The sequence below is a fragment of the Acomys russatus genome, chromosome 24 (genome assembly GCF_903995435.1).
Source record: "Acomys russatus chromosome 24, mAcoRus1.1, whole genome shotgun sequence".
NCBI lineage: Eukaryota > Metazoa > Chordata > Mammalia > Rodentia > Muridae > Acomys > Acomys russatus.
The window spans coordinates 7249357-7270331 of record NC_067160.1 but is presented as its reverse complement, the minus strand read 5'-3'; the positions used below and the strand labels follow the sequence as shown (position 1 = coordinate 7270331).

The following is a 20975-nucleotide window of genomic DNA, read 5'->3' as shown; positions in this document are numbered from 1 at the left end:
CTTCCCAGATGATTCAAGGTGGAACACACACATACATACACTTGCATACACAGACACAAGCACACATACACACAGGCATACACAGAGACAGAAAACACTCACACAGTCACACACACAGACACATGCACACAAACATACATACACTTGCATGTACACACACAGACATACACATGCAAACACACAAACCAATACACACACATGCAGACACACACACACACACACACACACACACACACACACACACACACAGATGGACCACCACAGATGGTGAAGCCTGAGGAGGTGGGCAGGAATGAGATCACATGGAGTTATATATATGTCCTGCTTCCGAGGACCACTCTTTAAAAATTATTATGCAATGAATAACACTGATGTCACTTTGACAGAAAAAGTACTCAATCCTTTGTTAGCAAAATTTTCAAACTCTGAAACACACAGATTTGGGGAGGTCAAGGGAATGGCATAGAATTGAATGTTCTTCGGCTGGAGCTCAGAGCCATTGCAGTTGGTCCCCACCAGAAAAGCTCCTTGTCCCCTGCCCCATTGTTGGCAATGGAGTCATCTGGCTCCATCTGACACTTTGGGAAGTGGTCCAGACTTATGCAGGCTGTTCCTGCAGCCAGTGTCCCTGAAGTTGCCTCACCTCTCTTATAAGCCAGGGGGTTTTGTTTTTGGAACATATTTAGGAGCCTCCTGAAAATGCTACTCTTAATGTTTGTGTGTGTGTGTGTGTGTGTGTGTGTGTGTGTGTGTGTGTACAAATGTGTGAGTACAGATGCAACTGGAATCCAGAAGAGGGTGTTAGGTCCTCCAGAGCAGGAATTAGATGTGATTGTGAGCCACTGGACGCGATTGCTGGGAACCAAACTCAGACCCTCTGCAAGAGCGATACATATTCTTAACTTCTAAGCTGTTGTTTAGCCCTTAAAAACATTTTAGTAAAAAAAAAAATTTTAGTAATATTAGAGAGATTTTCATGGTCTTCTAGTGAGACTTTTATAGCCAAACCCTTCTGGATATGAACAACCATGTAACTGTTGCACTCCTCGTTCTTGTCAGCTCTTGAGAAACAGGTGCCCAATGCACAACCATAGCAAAGAAAGCCATGCTCAGGAGGCTTCAGGGCTTTTGAAATTGGCATTTTAATGAATTCATATATTATATATCTGAATCCAACTTGGCTCATAATTCTAAAAAAGAAAACACTAAATGTTAGCACCCCAGTGAACAAAATCCCAAAAGTGTAATTCTCAAAGGCTGTTTTAATTTAAGTGTTTGTTATGTTAAACATAACATGTAAACATTAAAATGTGTACGTTAAAAGGGGTATTATTTTAGAAACAAAAACATTACAGAATTTCATGGGCTATTTACATAGCAAAATAAATAATAATGACACATGTGTATACTGCAAGCACAAATACTCCATTATACTAAACACAGGTGTATGGGCATAACTATTATGGTCTGCCAAACCATATATGTGAGGAAAAGGTCAAAAGTTAAAATATAGAACTTTATATCACTATGGTTGGTGTTATAGAAAACTGTGCTAACAATACTGACAATTTAAAATAGTGTGAAGAAAAAACTTTTAAGGGGGGAACCCTAAAATGGGAATTCAACCTCTGTAATAGAGCATTGCAATGACAGACAACTGGCATCATCACGGGCACCCTTCTAGAGTTGGCTGGCACTCGCTATTGACTCACTGTATTTTGAAATCATGCCTCTGGATGGATAGCTGCCTTTTCTGTTGTTCTAGAGGCATAGATCTCCTTAGAGAACTCATGTGCACTCATGTTCTGTATGGTGCTGTGTGTTTTTACATTCACCCATCGCTGAGTAGTCATCAGCATGAGCCTATGCACCAAATGATACATGCAATGTACACTGGCTTGGCACAGCTTTGCATGGGATGCCAGTTGACTTCATATCATCTTTTCAGAAGGACAGATCCATTTGGCTAATTAAATGTTAACACCCTGCTCAATGGCAATGTCTTCACTTTTGTTCCCTACTATGCAGAGTTGGAATTGACTTTTTGAAATAAGTTTTTTGAGGACTCCGTATGTGCGCACTGCATCTATGTTACACTTTCCCTTTCCTCTCCCTTACAGCTCCTTCTGAGTCCTCCTCTCCTTCCCAGGTGTTTGAGCTGCTCTTCTTTAATTAGTATTGTTACATGTATACTTTGATCATGTGTGCATACTTGTCACGTGGGATTGAACAACTTCTGTGGGAGTTCATCCAGGGAGGACACTAAGTCTTCCTCTCTCACCTGCATGGACCACCTGCAAAACTTCATTAAGGAATGGAGCCATGTGACTTCCCCGTCCACCTTGGCATTTCAGCTGGTGCTGTTCATCATATGGGTGTTCAGACGACCATATTGTTGAGGTTTCATGGCTGCAGCTTCCCGTGATACAGGAGACACTACCTAGCAGCAGGGGCATTGTGCCTCTGGCTCTTATATAATATTTCCACTCTCTTTTCTGTGATTTTTTTTCCCTGAGCATTAGTTGTAGGGGTTGAATTACAGTGGAACAGTTGGGCCCACACCCCCAGCTGCCGAGTCTCTGTATTTTGACCAGTTGTGTATCTGGTAATAGTGTCTCTCTGTTGCAAAAACAAGCTTCTTAATGAGGAGTGAGAGCTGCACTTTGCTGTGAGTGTAAAGATAAGTATTTAGAAAACAAATTATACTGGTTTTGGGATCTGGTGATTGTATGTTCTCTTCTGGAGTCTTTGGCCTCTGCAGACACAGGTAGTTGGCTGAGTTTACAACACCAGGCATGAGCTTCCTCCTGCTGAGCAGGCTAAAGTACAATTAGACATCTGTTGGTTAATCCTCCAGATAAAAGTGCCATTATTGCACCATTAGAGAGAGCTTGCTAGTCCAGCCACTGTTGTGGTTCATAGGCTTTATGGCCAGGTCGGATTATTAATCGCATCTCCCTCCTGGCACCTTGCGAAGCCCTTCTGACCTACTACAGCCAATACTCAAATAAGAGGCTTCCAGGTCAATTCCAGCTCAGTTTCTTCAATCTTGAGTCTGAAGCTTGTGGTATCCTCAGCAACGAGATCTTACCTTCAAGTTTCTGTCAGGCAGCCAAGCGCATTGACCATAGCCCACATTTTAAACATTTTTATTTCTCTTTCTCCTCATTTTCTATCAGCTTCCTACCTTAGCTCGCAGTGACCTAGTTTTCTTACTTACAAGTCTATCTCTTGTGCTTAAAATAATGCTTTTTGGGATGGAGGAAACGGCTTAGGGGTGAAAGCGTTTGCTGCATATGAAACCCCGATGGCCTGAGCTCGGATCCCCAGAACAGATGTGAGGTCAGGTGCAGTCACACGCATCTGCAATCCTAGCACTTGTGTGGTGAGACCTGAGGCTGAAACATGAGAATTGTCCAGAAGCTCGAGGGCCAGCTAGACTTGAACATGCGACGCAGGAGCAGAATGAAGGGTGGAATGCCTTGACAAGGCGGAAGCTGCAAACTGACCCCCAAAGTTATCCTCTGTCCTACACATACACACACACACATGCAATACACACATGTAATAACAACAACAATAATAATATTTTAATATAATATATGTTCAATAATTGGGTTGACTGTGCCGATAAATAAGCTAACCTTAAAAATGAAGTTCTATTTTAATTTCTGATCTTACTAAACATACTATGCCTCGTAAATAGGAATAATCGAAAGATTCATGGCCGAGGTCAGTATTTATTTCTGCATCTCAACATGCATCTGAAGCGAGGTCAGTTCGGATCGTGTCCGCCTCTCAGTTATTCCTGATGCTCGATGGGCTCACTGTCAAGGTATCACGGGGGACGCTTCCTTCTCATGCTGAGTGGAGATTTTGTCAGAATGTTCCTGCTACTGTGGCTCCTGCTGCCTACAAGGTAGAGGGCCATATGTCCCTACAACAATCACGGAGGAAAATAGAACAAATCCTAGAATCCCATCAAGTCAGAATATCACATTTTCTAAATGTGCCAGGTTCCCACTCTCCCCCTTGCCCCCACATCGAAGCTTTTGAAGGTGAATCGTTCAGCCACATGCTAGAACACACCTCACACAATGTGATGTCCGGCATCTCAGCGGGCAGTAACAGGGAGCCACAGAAGGAAAGGGGGATGGACTCCCCTTTCCCTTCCCCCAGGTGTTTTAAAAAAATCCCTCTAAGGTTGGTCCTGACACTTGTACACCACAAGTAAAACCCCCAAACACGCTTCCTCTGAGCAGAGAGTTTGGAGCATCTCACAGCAACAGTGCACTGTAGAATCTTAAATTAGGTATAACCAGGCACACAGGGAGAAGCAGGCAGTTAAAATCACAAACCTCCCCTCACTTGCTATGCTAAATGAAATAAATAAAATTAAATTAAAAGTCTCTTCTCACTGTTGGGAATAAGCTACTTGCTTCCCAGCCCATAGGAGGACATCCTATTGGGACTCTAAATGAGAGTAGCATGGGAGAATAGCAAAGTAGAAGGATCCAGAGGGTCCTAGAAACCGACAAGTAGAACATTATGATAGGCAGATTTGGGCCCAGGGGTCCTGCTCAAACTAAGGCACCAGCCAAGGACAATATAGGCGGTAAACTTTAAGCCCCTACCCAGATCTAGCCAACGATCAGAACATTCTCCACAGTTGAGTGGAGAGTGGGATATGACTTTCTCACGTACTCTGGTGCCTCACATTTGACCATGTCCCCTGGAAGGGGAGACCTGGTGGCACTCAGAGGAAGGACAGCAGGTTGCCAAGAAGAGACTTGATACCCTATGAGCATATACAGGGGGAGGAAGTCCCCCTCAGGAACAGTCATAGGGGAGGGGAATAAGGGGAAAAGGGGAGGGAGGGAAGAATGGGAGGATACAAGGGATGGGATAACCATTGAGATGTAACAAGAATAAATTAATAATAAAAAATAAAATTAAAAAGTAACAGAGTTTATACTGAACTAGGTGGCTTTCAATATAACTTCATTATGTCTCACTATGTGGATCTCTGTCAACAACTTACACACCTGAAAGTGCATATGTATATAGATGAAGCTGTAGTGATTATATAAAGGACGACATTTCTCGAGTGGTCCAGAGTCAGAGTGTTGCTGCATTGCCTCAGGCTCGCTGAGAAGGAAGTGGCTTTTGTCATGGTCGACTTTGCAGTCCCTACAACATGGCCAGGACTCTGCTGGTAGCTCCAAGATACCTACTGTGTTCTGCACAACAGTGTCCAAGAATTAAGAAAGGCAGGTTTTCCTTGAGGTACCCTCCTTCCTTCTTCATGCCCCATTCTCTCTGAGAAGAAAGTAGTCTTCAAAACTCCACCTCTATCACATTCCCTCTCAAATACTCCAAATTTGCATCAGACAGGAGATGCTGTGCTCTGGGAGCCTGAGAACTGTGCTTTGAGCTTTCAGGGAGAAAATGAGAGCTGCCAATGTAGAGAGAAAGAAGTCAAGGGTTGTCTTAGGTTGCGTTCTAGTCCTGTGGTAAAGAATATAACAAAGAACAACTTGAGGAGCAAAGAATATTTTTGGCTGCTTATAGTTCCTGATCAGAGTGCATCACTGAAGAAAAGAAAAAAAAAAAAAAAAAAAAAAGGCAAGGCAGGAACTCAGAGCAAAAACCTGGAGGAAGGAACCAGAGCAGAGAACATGGGAAAAGGATGCTCAGCAGCTGGATGAGCTCGTTTTCCCCATTCCTCCAAGGGGAGGGATGACCTGCATCAATCAACAATCAGGGAAAGGCCACACAGTCATTTCTGCAGGCCAATCTAAGGGAGATAACTCATCGATAGTGACTCCATCTTCCGGGATATGTCCAGGTTTGTCAAGCTGACAAAAACCAACTGCACAGAGAGAGATAGGTAACAACCAGCAAGGGACAACAGTTCTGAGTGGCCTCTTTCTTCCAGGTTGTATAGATTTTTCTACTGGTAGGATAACAACCTCCGAGTGTTTTGACTTAAAGCCATGGCAGTTTCTAATTTCTCATGATTTTGTGACGCGGCTGGACCCAGCTGTGTGGCTCTGCTCCATGAATTGTTAACTGAATACACTGGTTGCCTTGCATTTCCAGTGGGGCTGCCGGATTTTGTGAGGACAGGCCTCTGTATCTCTCCACATAGCTATTCATCATTCAGTACTTCGTCCCCTGGGATTTTAAAAATGAGTCATGAAATAGGATGTAAAGCTATTTGCTTTTGTAATTCTATGTTTGTCACGAGTGACAGATAAATGTATTAAAAAAAGAAAAAGGTGGGAAACCTCAGAGTCCCACCCTTAGACAAAGACCTATAGGCAACTGCTGAGAGAGGGAGAATTAGCCTCTCCTAGTCATGAACCTCCTGGTTGGTCACCATCCAATATGAAACGGTCAGCCCTGAGTCATATACACACAAGCAAGAATATGGGCTCAGCTAGTTGTGTTTATATATTGTGCATACATGTGTATAGATTCAGCCAGGCATGGTGACAGAGGCATGGTGACGGAGGCATGGTGACGGAGGCATGGTGACAGAGGCATGGTGATGGAGGCATGGTGATGGAGGCATGGTAATGGAGGCCTTATAACTCTCCAGCTACTATGGAGATGGAGGCCAGGTCCTGCTACAGAAAAAGCCAAAGCCAGTAGGGCAACTCAGTAAAAGCTTGTCTAAAAATTAAATATTAAAAGAAATTAAAAGCTCATTGACAGAGCACATGTCAGACATGCCTAAAGCTCTGGTTCAACTGTTGGCATTGGCTTTTCCCTCTACCAGAAGTCCCAGGGACTTTTTTTTTTTTTTTTTTTTTGAGTTTCACCTGCACAAATCTAACAACTTTAGCCATCAGCAGGGGGAAGGGGCAGAGATAGGATGTGACCTGGTTTTCAATTTCTCCAGTGGCTTAAAACAATATTCACCTCCTCAGTAGTATAAGTGAGCAAGGAGGTAGGAAGAACTGTGACGTGGAAGAACTCCCTGACAACAAAGGTTTAAATTATGGTAGCGCACATCCGTAATCCTAGCTCTTGGGAGGCAGAGGCATATAGATCTCAATGACTTCCAGGCCAGCCTGGTCTGCAAAACTGTGGGGGTCTCTTCAAACACAGCAACCAGCAGCGTAACAATGCCTGTGAGGGGAGAAGGGTGTCCAGTTCAGCATGGCTCAACCATCAAGAGTCTGACACCAGGTAACTTATTTTACAAAAAGGTTTCCTGGTAGTATTAACTCAATCCTGTGCATACAATAAAGCTCAAGACATGACTCTACTGAAATTCTTTGTGTTATCTTCCATAAATATGGGTTCTATAGGTTGATTATATGAGTGCTCTTAAGGGTCTGGGGGAGGATTTTGTGTAGTCTTGTTCATCCAGATAGTTCAAAGGTCACCAGTCTATTAACCACCTCCACACCCAGCCTTCTGGGCAAAAAACAGGATATATATCTCCCCAGTTGAGGAGACAAGCCTCCGTGTTTAACACTCCTGGTTTCCCTAATGATTATCTGTGATTACAAAAACCTCTGTTTCCCCTATGCAAAGTTAATTCTAGGACAATCAGGACTACACAGTGAGACCCTGGCTCTAAAAGCAAAACAAACAAACAAAGAAAAACAAAACATGAATTCCAGATTATAGAACAGCCAAACTTCTAAGTGAATATCAAGAAGAGGCGGAGGAGAAGAGGAGGAGGAGGAGGACAAGGAGGAGGAGAAGGAGGGAGAGGAGGAGGAGAGACAGGAGGAGGAGGAAACAGTAGAGACAGTGGCAGCAGTAGCTCACTCACTTGTGTTCAGAGCAATCAGGACAGCCACATAGCCCTTGCTGAGCCCTCAATAACTGAGTAGGTGTCTCAGCACCCAAGTTTCAAGCTTAAAAGATGATAACTGATGATAAAAGACCCCTCCAAATAACCCAGATACAGAGGCATTTAAAGTCACTAGGACTATGTAACTATGTAAATGTGACAATTTTGCAGAGGCTTTATTTAGTAGAATCCATGCTGTCCCACAAATAAAAATTTCACATGAAGATTAGATAATAGTTGATATTTGATACTTTCTATAAAATACCACATAGGGATGTTAAGTCACCCTCCATTAAATATAAATATATGTTCAAGTTCACTCATGTGAATAAAACTCCTTACAACTTTTATATAATCCAGGTAGTTATTAAATAGCTAATATTTGCCAGTCTCTTCAAGAATGAAACTTAGTACTAACTAAAATATTCTGGGAACGACCCACGTGCGATTACTTGTAACATTTTAAAGATAATTTGGGTTAACTTTTCTAATCTTATGTATATTTGACACCATTTTGAATCAGACATTCGCAGCAGTTCACTAGCTTATGTTTCTAACATGTTTGTGTATAACACCAGTATGGAACACACCTGTAATGCACTCATTACATTTTGAAGATAATTTGAATTAACTTTTCTATACTTATGTATACTTAACACCAATTTGAACTGGAGTTTACTGTGCACTTTAGCTTCATGGGGATGCTATAACAAAGTACCACAAGCCAAGCATCTTTTTTCTTTTTTTTACATTTTACTATAATTTTATTTAAATTTTTATATAATTTTATTTTATTTATTTTTTTTATTAATTTATTCTTGTTACATCTCAATGTTTATCCCATCCCTTGTATCCTCCCATTCCTCCCGCCCTCCCATTTTCCCCTTATTCCCCTCCCCTATGACTGTTCCTGAGGGGGATCACCTCCCCCTATATATTCTCATAGGGTACCAAGCATCTTAAATAATTACAATGTATCATTGTTCCGACGGCCAAAGTCTGAAATAAGGTGCTGGCAGGGTTACTTCCTTCCCAGAGATTCTGAGATAACCAGTGGTCCAACGACCCCACAGTCCCCTAGATCATTGCTCTATTCTTTATTATCACCTGCTGTTATCTCTATGTGCTGTGTGTTTGTATATCCTGTCTTTTTACAAGGACTTTAGTGACTACATCTGGGGCCCAGCGCAATCAGGATGACATCATCTCAAGTTTATCTTACATCCTAACTATTCTGCGTAAAGATGGCATTTCCTCATGCTAATATAGATAGGGTTAGGGTTAGGGTTAGGGTTAGAAATATATAATTAGACAGACAGACAGACAGACAGACAGATAAAATGTAAAGATAAATTCACTACTAGTAATTGGGAAGTAAAGTTCTGTTTGTTTAGAGTCAAAGTACATTTAAATAGATGTCCTTTAACCAAAACTTGTCATGTTAGCATTAAAATTTTGCATAGATGCAACCCTGAGTTTATTAATTAAAAATATTTTAGTAAAGAAGTGTTATAAACTTCACTATTAAAAGTTCACTATAAATTATATGCATTTGACATTACTGTTATCTATTGTCATATATTTTGTCACACAGGATAGGGATGATTTTGTTATTGTTAACAAGTGATGCTGTCCCTATTCTGTTTTGTCCTCCTTGTTATCCTCTCTGTTATTGGGTGTGAACATTCTTAGTTATGTATTCAAAGCCCACAGAAGATTATAGCTCTGTAATTCCCCTCTATGAGCAGACAAGCCCCATGATGTTAAGAACACCCATGGAAAGGAATTAGCAGCTCTCTTAAGCACTATGAAATTTGTCTATTGATATCACTGTAACCTTATCTGACACCACTGGGAGAGAACACTACAGAAACAGCAGTGATATGCTAAGTTTATAAATTGAAAATGTTTAAGTAGAAATTACAGGTTAGTATAATTTTATGCAGCCTTGAGTATAGAATAAGTGGAATGCATGGAAGAGTGATAAATAGGAGAGAAAAGGATAGCATGCATTCAAGAGAATTCTTATTATGTGAAAGAAGGAAAAAAAAACCTGGTCTGAAGACAGCCTATCATACTTTAATCTTCCTTTTATCCAAGTCTCCAGTTATATTGAACCAAACCGTGTAAAAACAGATGAATGAATAAATCAACACATAAGAAAAAAAGAAAAGAAATGAGGACTGCTAACTCAGGGCTCTGAGTCTCAGTGGGGAGAAGAAATTCAGTAACATGCAGTATTATAAGAGATTGGTGGTGCACACCTTTAATCCCAGCACTTGGGAGGCAAAGGCAGGCAAATCAAGGCCAACCCAGTCTACAAAGCGAATCCAGGACAGCCAAGGCTACACAGAGAAACCCTGTCTCAAAAAACAAAACAAACAAAAAAGGAGATTGGCTGCAATTGTTCTCTTTTATAGAATTTATGATTGTGAGGGTGACACTCATTTGTGGCACACGCCATTCTCAACAGATTGATTTACAGCACTGTGATTCAGGCAACAGGCTTCGGCATCAGATGTGTAGTCTGGTTTCTTGGACAATTAATGTTTACTAAAGCTCCCCTAGGTCTCTAAGCACCGGGGTAACAGCAGCACATGAAAAATACAAGGTTCCTATTTGTGAGAAGCCCACAGTCTGTATGAGGAGATGGGTAGTTTAGAATAACCTCAACAAACAAATAGATACTGGTGATATTTTAAAAAATGGCAAAACAAAGAGCCATAATAGTTGAATGCTTTGGGGACAGTTAAGAGTGTTGGCTACATTAGATGAATGTCAAAAAAGGGGGGTAGAGGGAAAAGGCTTTTTTGAGTTAGTAGCTTGAACAAGAACCTGAAAGAAGAAAGCTTGGAACACAACGACCAGATGGGGGATTCCGCCATTTCCCATCTGTAACGTAAGATGCAAGACAGCTTTGATCATGCCAGGCACAAATGGACAAAAAGCATTGAACACTGACCTAATGTGGGAGGCCATCTTCCTGATGAGCCGTCCTTAACGATGAAGCCCACAGCAGGGTTAGCTTCGGATTTTACTACCAATAACACTGATTGCTCATATGCTTACTTTCTTTTCTCAATGTCATTTTAATGGGACTTATCCCTTTGGATTGTTCCAAACCTGGGGTCCTATAGAGACAATTCCTGTCACCATCTTTTTAAATTGAGAAAAGATTCCCTAAATTAGCTGGGTAAATAGCACACCAGTGTGTAAGTGGCCAAACCCACATTTAATGTATCTGAAGACTTAGTCCCCCATTAACACAATATTCTACATTTCGAGGCATTTTTTTTTTAAATTAGCAATTTATTCAGAAGTCCCCAGAGAGTGTGGCCTTGTCAATGCCACTAGCTTGGCTAGACTGTTAATTCCATCAGAGCCACTGAACCAAGTGTTAGTGTATGTGGAGAGAGTGCATGAGTCAATTGCAAGAACAGAATTCTTCCTGATATAGGAAGGCACATGATCTCAACTTCTGAGTGCATACAGTGCAGATTTCTAGCTGAATGGTTCCTGACAATGGTGCCCTCTGAAACACAATGCCTGGCCAGGAGCCAAGGATTATGCCACTATACAAATCACTGTTCATCTGACTCCAGAGTGCCTCTTTGCAATGAAAACATGAGTTCTCAGTCCTGGTGTTCCACAAGATGTCACACTGGCTCTTTAATCTTTTCATGGATACTGGGACTGAAATTTTTATTTAGATGATTTTTCAGGAAATAAGAAGCAATGGATGCATTTTTTTTTTAAGAAAAAGAGGGCTTTAGTGCAATTACAAAAACAGCTTTGTTATTTTCCATTTCCCATTAGGACAAAATCACTGTTTTTGAAACCTAGTTGTATTAATTGTTTAGTACATATTTTCACTTTAAATTTCTTATGGATCTTAAACAGCTTGGTTCAAGCTGTTAGCTAATGATCCATATATCACTTTAGTAATTGCAGAATTTAGGCATCTTGCAAAAGATAGATCAGTTTTGTAAAAATTTATATAGATGCTCAAATGGTGAAAACATACTGAGATTTTTTTAATCAATAAACTATACTACTTAAATTTTTATTTCAATGCATTTTACTATAACATATAAACCTAAAAATTAGTAGGTTTTCTTGACTATGTGATATTCCATTAGAAGTTGTATATAATTATCTTTTTAATGGTTAAAGTAGATAATAGCATATTACATAAAATTGAAATTTATATAAAAGGAATAGTCTTATTTTGCAATAATTATACACTAGTTAAAACATTTAGCCAAACTTTGCCTCCAACTATGCAATAACCTGTGAACTTTATATGCCAACTTCTTCTAGGGATTTTTTTCATTGAAAAGATGTATTTTCTATTGTAGGAACAGCAATTGCTCAAAAAGAAAAAGAATACAGAACTCAAATATTGTAACAAGGACTACACAGCTAAAGGATAAGAAATATTTTTCTCAATAAGGCCAAAGCTATCAGCTGTTCTTTCTTCCTTCCTTCTTTTTCTTTCTTTCTTTCCTTTTCTTTTTTCTTTTCTTTTTTTTTTTTTTTTTTTTTTTTTTTTTTTTGTGGGGGGGGAGGGGATTGGTCTTCACCAAACAAACTGTTTTCTTATTAGTTTCACGTTAGAATTAAACAAATATAAAGACTGTAACAGCTCCTATAAAATATGGTTAACAATTCATAAAAGAAGTGAAGGAGATAATTTAAGAGATTCCTTACAGTTTGAAAATGCCTTCCAAATATTCATTAAACATTTAAGTGAGTAAATGTGCAGAATATGTTTCTGACGTTGGCGCTGGTTCGGTGGTATTTCTCTCATCAGATGGAAGTGCTATGTGTTATGCAGAGTGCATGCAGTTCATTCATGCATAAACAATATCATTTTCATAAATTAAAACCTCCCCTGCAGAAGGAACATCTGTGCCTGCCTCTGAATAAAAGATGGTGGCATGTGAGTTACTCCCTGCCTGACTGAAAGAATCCCTATGTTGTAGAGTGAAATTTTTAGCACAAAATTAAAAAACAAGAAGAGTGAAATGGAACCACTGTCCTTTGTGTCTACCTTTCATGAAACACACAGTCTAGCTTCCAGCTTTAAATGCTGTGTTTCTAGAAACGCCATTCTTGATCCTCCTGTTCACTGATAACAGCAGCTTTTAGCTTGCATGGCGATGTCTAATTTTAATTACAGGTGAAATCGAGCTGCTTAATAGATCAGATCAGGTCTGAATGTTCACTTTATGGTTCCCTGTGCTGGGAAGCTGGAAGTATTCAAATATTAGCATTGTGTCTCTTAAAGGAAATGGTGAGAAGAACCCAGGATAAAGGAAGCAACAGCTTGATTCCAAAATAACTCCTGACTCGTTTGGAAGGGGATTGCTACATTTGGGATAAAGTTGGGACCAACTTAAGTGTATTTCTGTGTGTGATGAAGGCTGCTAGAAAACATGTTTAAGTGATGTATTTTAATTTACACTAATTTTTTTTTTTTTTTTTGTGAATGTTGAAATATCCCTTCCTGCTACTGTCACAGCTTGATGAGGCCCCGTTGGCAGTGTTATTACTGTGGCTAATTGTTCCTGTCCATTAGATTACTCACATTTTTCTGGAGAAGCTTACTAAATGAGGTCAGCTTTCTGGAGCCCTTAAATCACGAATGAGGAGATTAAAGGAACATGCTTTCAAGAGAGGTAGGCATCCAAGTCAGAGAAGGAACAATGGAGTTACTAATGACAGTAATCAGAGAACCACAGTAGAGCCAGGGTACAACTGCCAAAACACTACTCCCTAGGAATCAAGACTGTCAGTCATTTCTTATGGGAAAGGAAATGCCAAACTATTTTCTAATTGGCCTCACCAATGGACAGAAGTTAAGTTGTTGCGCGTGTGTGTGTGTGTGTGTGTGTGTGTGTGTGTGTGTGTGTGTGTGTGTGAGTGTGTGTGTTTAGGTGCTATATATTTTGTTTATAAAGCCTAACTACAAAATAGCAAGGCTACAAAAGATCCTGAGAGCACTATATCTTCCTAAAACAGTATACAAACAGTATATTCATGCTACAAAACCCTCACAAATACTTTTGTATAACAATTATTGAAGTCATCCCAAACACTTAATAGAATAATTATAAAATACCACATCTTCTGGGAATCTTTCAACTAATTAAGGTATTTCCTAATAATATCAGATATATATCTTTGGAGACAGTGCTGTTTTGAAAGACATCTACTTAGTTCATGGAAATGTACAGGTAACAGAACACTAAGAAAATATTCATTTGTTAATGTTTTAAATGTGTAAACAAATTAAACTAAGGTATTTGTTTCTGCTTTGCTGGTTAATAATTAAGTAAACACACTTTTAAAATAAAAGAAACTTCTAACAATTATTTCAGCAAAACAGTGGCAAACAAACACACAACCCCCCCCAAAAAAAATAAAAATAAAAATAAAAGCTACTTTCAAGCTGAAGAAAGTTAAAATCACAGTTGTTTGTCCCGCTTACTCCGAGCCCAATATTCCAAATAAAAAGCAGTAGCTATATCTGTTATCTGTGAAGAACTGCTGATTCCCTAAGCAAGCTGTCATATTAAGCATAGGACAAGCTCAAGTCTTTACTATTTTACAACTAGTGCTTACCATTTTTAACGCAGCAATTATAGAAATCGATCCCCCTCCATGCAATTCTATACTTCAAAAACCACTTTTGGAAGAAATGAAGCACTTGTTCTGATTTTCCATACTATTTTTATTGCAACTGCATGAGAGTTTTCTAAATTGTGCATTACACGATAATACACAGGATTACAAACAAGATTACAGTACAGGTCAATTTCAGTAGTACCAGCACCACACCTCAAACAGCGCATATTCTGGACTGCGTTTTACATGCAATAGCTATTGTTCTAATTATGAATTCAATGGTTTGAATTTCATTTAAGCTACTGTACTAACTGACTACATAGGTATAAATCCCAACATGAACAACCTGAATAAATTTAGGCTCAGATTTATTACATGAATAGATGACAAACCACCATTTGTTTGACTATGTATAAAATCATGCATTTATATATTCTGGAAACATCAATATCTTCAGACACTCTGTAAAATCATGGAATTCAAAGAAGTAAAAGACTAAAAAGAAAGAGTGCAAATTGTATGTGATAGTCAAGCAGCTTTTGATTTAAGGGAATGTGTGTGTGTGTGTGTGTGTGTGTGTTGGCATTTATTTATAATATATATGTACATGTTTGTGCAAGTAATGACTTGATATGTTTTGATAAGGAACATGTCTCTTTTTAAAAATCTCTTGAGTGTTATGGGTCTGATTTCTATTTTAGGGAGAGGGAGAGACTTTAAAGTGAGATGGGCTGCTCAAATTGTGCAATTTGTGTTGTTGTTGTTTCACAATTAGAGAAGCAAGAAGTGCTAAGGCAACACAATTACTTTCTAAGCACTTTTCTGCTGGTTTAAATTAGTTAAATTATTTTGTATAAATTAGATATAAGTCTACTTTTCTGATATGTATAAAAATTGATGAAGCTGCATGGTTTTAAAATAGGAAATCCACGTTATAAAAAGTCATTAAAAATTCTGTACAAAATCACAACAAAATAATTCAGCATGGGAAAGGTAACAAGTAGTAAAATGCTGGTTGAAAAATATATATTTATATATATTTTTAATTGGCCCATTACTAGTTTAAAAATTGCATAGATCCTAATTATTGCTTGTGATTTTTTTTATCCCGATCAGATAATTAATATGATCTGAATACAGCTACACGAAATTCCTGGTACACATTTTCTTTTCTTTTTTTTTTTTTTTTCTTTTTTTTTTTTTAACTTTACTGTATTGTTATTATTTTTAAAATAGAAGAGCTATAGAAAACAATACATAAGGTGAACAGGAACTTTGATTCCCTGTTTCTTCCAAAGGCAGTAACAACAATAAATACATATATCACTTGAAGCTTTGAGTATTTGCACTTTGCAGCAATTGTAGCGAAAGGGCTGCCTTCTGTAAACAGGACAGTCACTGTAAGCACAGTGAGTTCGTTTCCCGGGAGTGGTGAAACTGATGTGCCTCTAATCGTGAAAGATGGCATTGAGCTGGGCACTCATGACTCGCTCATGATGCGAATGGCTATCGAAAGACATAATATTGTCTATGGGGATCTCGCAGCGAGGGCCAGTGGCACCAGAGAAGATTGATCCGTGGCTTTGGGGCCCTGCCAGGGTCGCTGCAGGGTAGTGCATGGTAAAGGCATAATTTTTTTCAAACTCGGTGGATGGTTCGTGTTTGAAGGAGAAGTTGCCATTGATGCTGAGCGGCGGGCTGAGGGGTCCGTCAAAGGAAGGGCTGGTGCAATCAGTCAGCGGGCTTTCAAAGAAGGGCTCGAGGGCCACACTGTAGGCGTGTGGCGGCGGCTTGACATGGAAGACATGGGAGCTGTCCATGGTACCGTAGGGCGGGCTGGGCAGTCCCGGGGACTGGTAGGAGTAAGGATGCACTGGGAAGGACGCGCTGGCTGTGGGCAGATGCGGGGGCATGTCCGGGTTCTGCTCAGGTAGGAAAGTCCGGGGGTTCAGCTGCAGGCAGCCTGCGACCAGGTTGGTGGTGGGCTGTGACAAACCTTTGCAGAGCGTCTGTACGAAGGAGACCAGGTCAGGGCTTTTGCCTGAGCGCAGGATCTCTGACAGAGCCCAGATGTAGTTCTTGGCCAGGCGCAGTGTCTCGATCTTAGACAGCTTCTGGGTCTTAGAGTAGCAGGGTACCACTTTACGCAGGTTGTCCAGCGCCGCATTCAGACCGTGCATGCGGGTTCCGCTCGCGGGCGTTGGCCTTCATACGCCTTAATTTAAAACGCTCCAGGCGCGCCTTGGTCATCTTTTTCTTTTTGGGGCCGCGTCTCTTCGGCTTTTGGTCATCCTCCTCTTCTTCTTCCTCCTCCTCCTCTTCCAGGTCCTCATCTTCGTCCTCCTCCTCCTCTCCCCCGTTTCTCAGAGAGTCTTCCTCCGCGTTCATGGCTTCGAGCTCGTCTTCCTTCTTGTCAGCCTCGTGTTCCTCGTCCTGAGAACTGAGACACTCGTCTGTCCAGCTTGGGGGACCTTGAGGCTGAGGATCGCCCATCAGCCCGCTCTCGCTGTATGATTTGGTCATGTTTCCACGTCCTGTATTCAACAGGGAGAGAGGCAAGCAGAGAGAAGAAAGAAAGAAAGAAAAAAAATCCACCCGCTATATTTAAAAGCAAGATAAGCCTTCAGCTCCCTCTCCCTAATCCCGCAGAAATGCGCAGGAATGGAAATACCCAGGAGTCCATGGAAAAAACGGATGCCTGTTGGAAAAGTTAAATGCAGCGTTTTATGCAGTGTGTTTGTGCCTGGCTACTGCGTAGTAGATAACACTGGGCCTGTCGTGGGTGGCTGTGGGTACGTTTCCTAGTGATCAGCTTAACTGTGCAGGGCAGTTTCTTGCCTAGACACATGCCAATGTGTGGAAACAAGTGCAGAGTACATGTTTTTCTGCATGCGTTCCAAGTCACTCCCAACTCACAAAAATGATGAGTTTGGAAATGGAATATTCTCAATCCATCTCTGTTCTGGCTCCTCAGTACTTAGGGGTTTAGATAAATTGAAGAGGCATTACGTAATTTACTAACACTGACCCCGATTTTTAAGAAGATTATACAGGGAAGGGAGATTGGAGAGCCAGTGCGCAGAGGAGAAAAAGTAGTTTCCAGCAAATTATTTTCCTATTAACGACACATTTGGCCACAGAAGGGGGCACAAGTCTTTCGCCCCTCCCTTGCCTTTCTTAGCTTCGCACACGCCCCCCACCCCCGCTAAATTCCCACCTTGTACAAAAGCCCTGGCCCCCAGGCGAGGCTCTCCCACGCGCCGGGATCAGGTGCAGGAGGCTCCTCTCTAATAAACAGCCCATTGAAAGGGCTGCCCGCTCTTTATTGGGGCTTTTCAAAGTTCGCCTCAAACCTCCCTTTAAAAGATTGAGTAATTACAATGGTCAGCGACTGGCAATGGCGAAGGTGCCGCGCGTCTAATAAGAACTGTAAAAAGCCTTTAGTAAAACAACTGAATGTCTGTCCCCAGCAGAGGCTGCTTGGGACGTCGCCTCTAGGGCCGTAACAGGTAGCAAGAGAAGTCCCCTGCCTTCCCACGTCCCAGCTAAAGTATCTCAGAGTCCAGTCAATTTTCCAGGATCTGTGTACTCCATCCCCCTGAAATAGTTTCATATGCACAGTGTGCCCAAATAACTGCACACAAAATACAACTCCGGGCACCAGGTGGCTTTTTCTTTTTTCCTCGCCGGAATAAGTGAGAACGCAAAGTGGTTGTTTGCTTTGGGGACTTTCAAATAACCGCTTACAAATAATTACAGTTACTCCCCCTCCCCAAACATCCTAAAAGCTCCTATACTATTAAAAATTAAATTTAATTAGAAAGCCTGCAGGGGGTACTTGAGTGCTGGGACTCATTATGTGCGAGTACTTGTGGGCAATTACGAGGAAGGACACTGGTCTTAATAAACGGACAGCCGGCTCTACTAATGTGCGCATGCAAAGTACCAAGGTACAGTTCTTCAATTATTGCTTTTATTCTTAGGAGAGGAAAAAAATAGGAATCATAATTACCTGTTATTAAAAGGTCCTGGACAGTGACGATCTCATAACCTTGGAGCCTCGGGACACCGTGCCTTCTGAGTGGGCGAATTCCTCGTGTCCCGGTGGCGCGGGCGCTAGGGTTATATAGCCCAGTTGCTGATGCTGAGCGCGGGCGGGGCCGCGAGCTGAGCAACCAGCAGGTCCCTGCGCCCCGCAATAGCGCACGCGTCCAGGCTGAACAACTCCCGCCCCCACTCACCCCTCCCCAGAACTCCCCTCCCGCCCCCTTCCACCACCACTCCCCTCACCCCCACAGTACCTCCGCCCCTGCTCCTTCCTCCCCGGCATGCGCCATATGGTCTTCCTAGTCCAGCCAAGAGCCTGGAACCACGTGACCTGCCTATTTGTATGCCGCGGAGCGCTCCATTCCGGCCCCTTTGTGGCCAGAAGAAAGTGGCCCATCTGTCGCCAGTTAGAGACTCTGCGGACCTGTTTTTACCCGCAGGAGAGATTAACCCTTTGTGGCGGCAGAAGGCAGAGGACGTAGGGGAGGGGCTTGCGGGAGGAGAGCTGGAAAGTGAAGATGACTGGATCTAGGTACTAGCCCGAAGCCCTCCTTTGCGCGGGGAGACAGAGGTGCACTGAAGGGCCCTGCCCTCGACAATGGTCTCTGGTGCAGTACGAGCCCTTATCTCCCAGAGAGGCCCATCTCTTGACTTCTACACCTTGGCAGAGGCTTTGCTCATTGGCACCTGAGGGGACTGGCTTCTAATCTCCATCACCCCTCAAGGCAATCGTATATTTCATATAAAAACGACCTCATCTGGAAACATGACTTTGACTAGTTCTCAACCTTCTTGACCTTCTCCCAAGCAAGACAGAAAACTTGTACCTGACACTTGACTCCCCATAAAATGTAACCGTAGCCTTCACCTGCTCCTATCCCTGGAGACTCCGCTAAGACACTATTCCAATCTGATCCCCAGACTTTTTTGCCTAATGCTAGTTTTTGCCAGCAGGACTTGGCTCTATTGGTCTTCAAATCCTTGTGTAGGAAAGAATGACCTCGCCTAGCTCGCTTAGGGAATGCTGGGATTCAGCACCCCTGAAGCTTCAGCTTGGGTCCTATTCCTGACATAGACCATAATCTCAATCATGGAATCCTGAGTCAGAAGAGTCTCAAAGAGAAGCTGCAAAGGGACTTTATTCAACGCGAGCACCATCATTTTCCTCTCTGGGGCCTCTCTATGTTTTGTGACAAGCAAGCCTACGGTAGAAGAACTTGATCTATTCGGAAATAACGATTCTTTATTTTCTCCATCTGAACAAGGCATATTCCAGAAGGATGGCCCTCCACACCTCTAGCCCAAGAAAGAATACAAAGAAGAGGAGGAGGAACGGTTGGCCTCCTTTCTCTTCCCGGTTCCTCTTCTAATTCTTTACTACATTCTTACCCCCCCCCCCAACCCCTTTGCAATGAATGCATCCTACTTGAATTGCTTATGTAAAGGCAATTGCCCTTGAGTTTGCAAACAGTGTCAGAGTTGAGAGGCTGGAGTGGGATACATCTGGGAAAGGGGAGGGGGAGAGGGTTCTAAGGACATCCTGAGCAAGCAGAAGATATTGGATGTAGCCTCTCAGACCCAGAATAGATCTAAAATGAAAAGCAAGGCACTGTGGGAGTTCTTTGCTGGCCTAAAATATGGCACCCATCGTTCCGGAGGTTCTATGGAAGAGCTGCCTGGAGTTTTGCCTTTTCTTTGTTCTGTCAACTGGCAAAGAGCAGAGCACTGTCCTTGTATTTACTCTGGGTGCTGAGTTTGAAAGCCTGGGACCTCAGAATGTCAACTGCAGGGGCGGGCTGTCCTAAAACCCTGAGGTCTAAGCACAGTAGAGGGAGATCTTACTGCAACCTACCGCACTTCTAGAAAGAGCTGGCATACCGTGGTCCAGTAAGGTGTAACGCCTGGCTCTCGCCTCTCCATTTTAGAGGAAGCTACAGAAGAATTATTGAGCCGAAGCGGAAGAGATGGCTCAGTGCATCCGAAGGCCCAGGAATTTGTGAAAGCTACACCTGGATATTTCTGGGATTTGAAGTAAAGTCTCTCCTTCCTCGAACTTCCCAGTTTGCTGCACTGATTCCAAGTCCAAGTCACAAACACCAAGGCGCCCAGCAAGTGCCCTCTGAGCTCGCGGGAGGCAGCTGCTGCCTTATAAGGATGGGCGTTAAAAGGCTTTTTGTTGTTGTTGTTTTTGGTTTGTGAAACTACGTGTTTGTGAAAGGAGGGGGGCCACCTGAACTTCACCCAAATAGAGTTCTGGGTGGAGTCCAGTGTTGGGGCCCACGCCCTGGCGGGAGCGCCTTGTCCCTGTGAGCTGCTGGACCTGCTGTGAAGGTGGCTATTCCCCAGTTTTCTCTCCACACCCAGCCGGTAGCAGCACTCCCCCAGCTCTGGCCCCACCGGGTGCCCTAGGCAGGCGGGCGGCACGCGAGCTGCACGCGCAAGCAACAAAAGCCGCTTTTCATGATTCAGTGCCCTCGAGCAATGC

The 20975-nt window shown here is 42.2% G+C and overlaps 1 protein-coding gene across 1 annotated transcript; it reads right to left on the bottom strand.

The window, feature by feature from the left end:
• Positions 1–15054: 15054 nt before the first annotated feature.
• Neurod1 (neuronal differentiation 1) lies at positions 15055–18639 on the bottom strand. Its single transcript, XM_051167121.1, is given in 3 exon segments — positions 15055–16626; positions 16628–16977; positions 18456–18639. Coding segments are annotated over 2 exon segments (1074 nt in total). The 5' UTR covers positions 16967–16977; positions 18456–18639; the 3' UTR covers positions 15055–15891.
• Positions 18640–20975: the final 2336 nt, after the last annotated feature.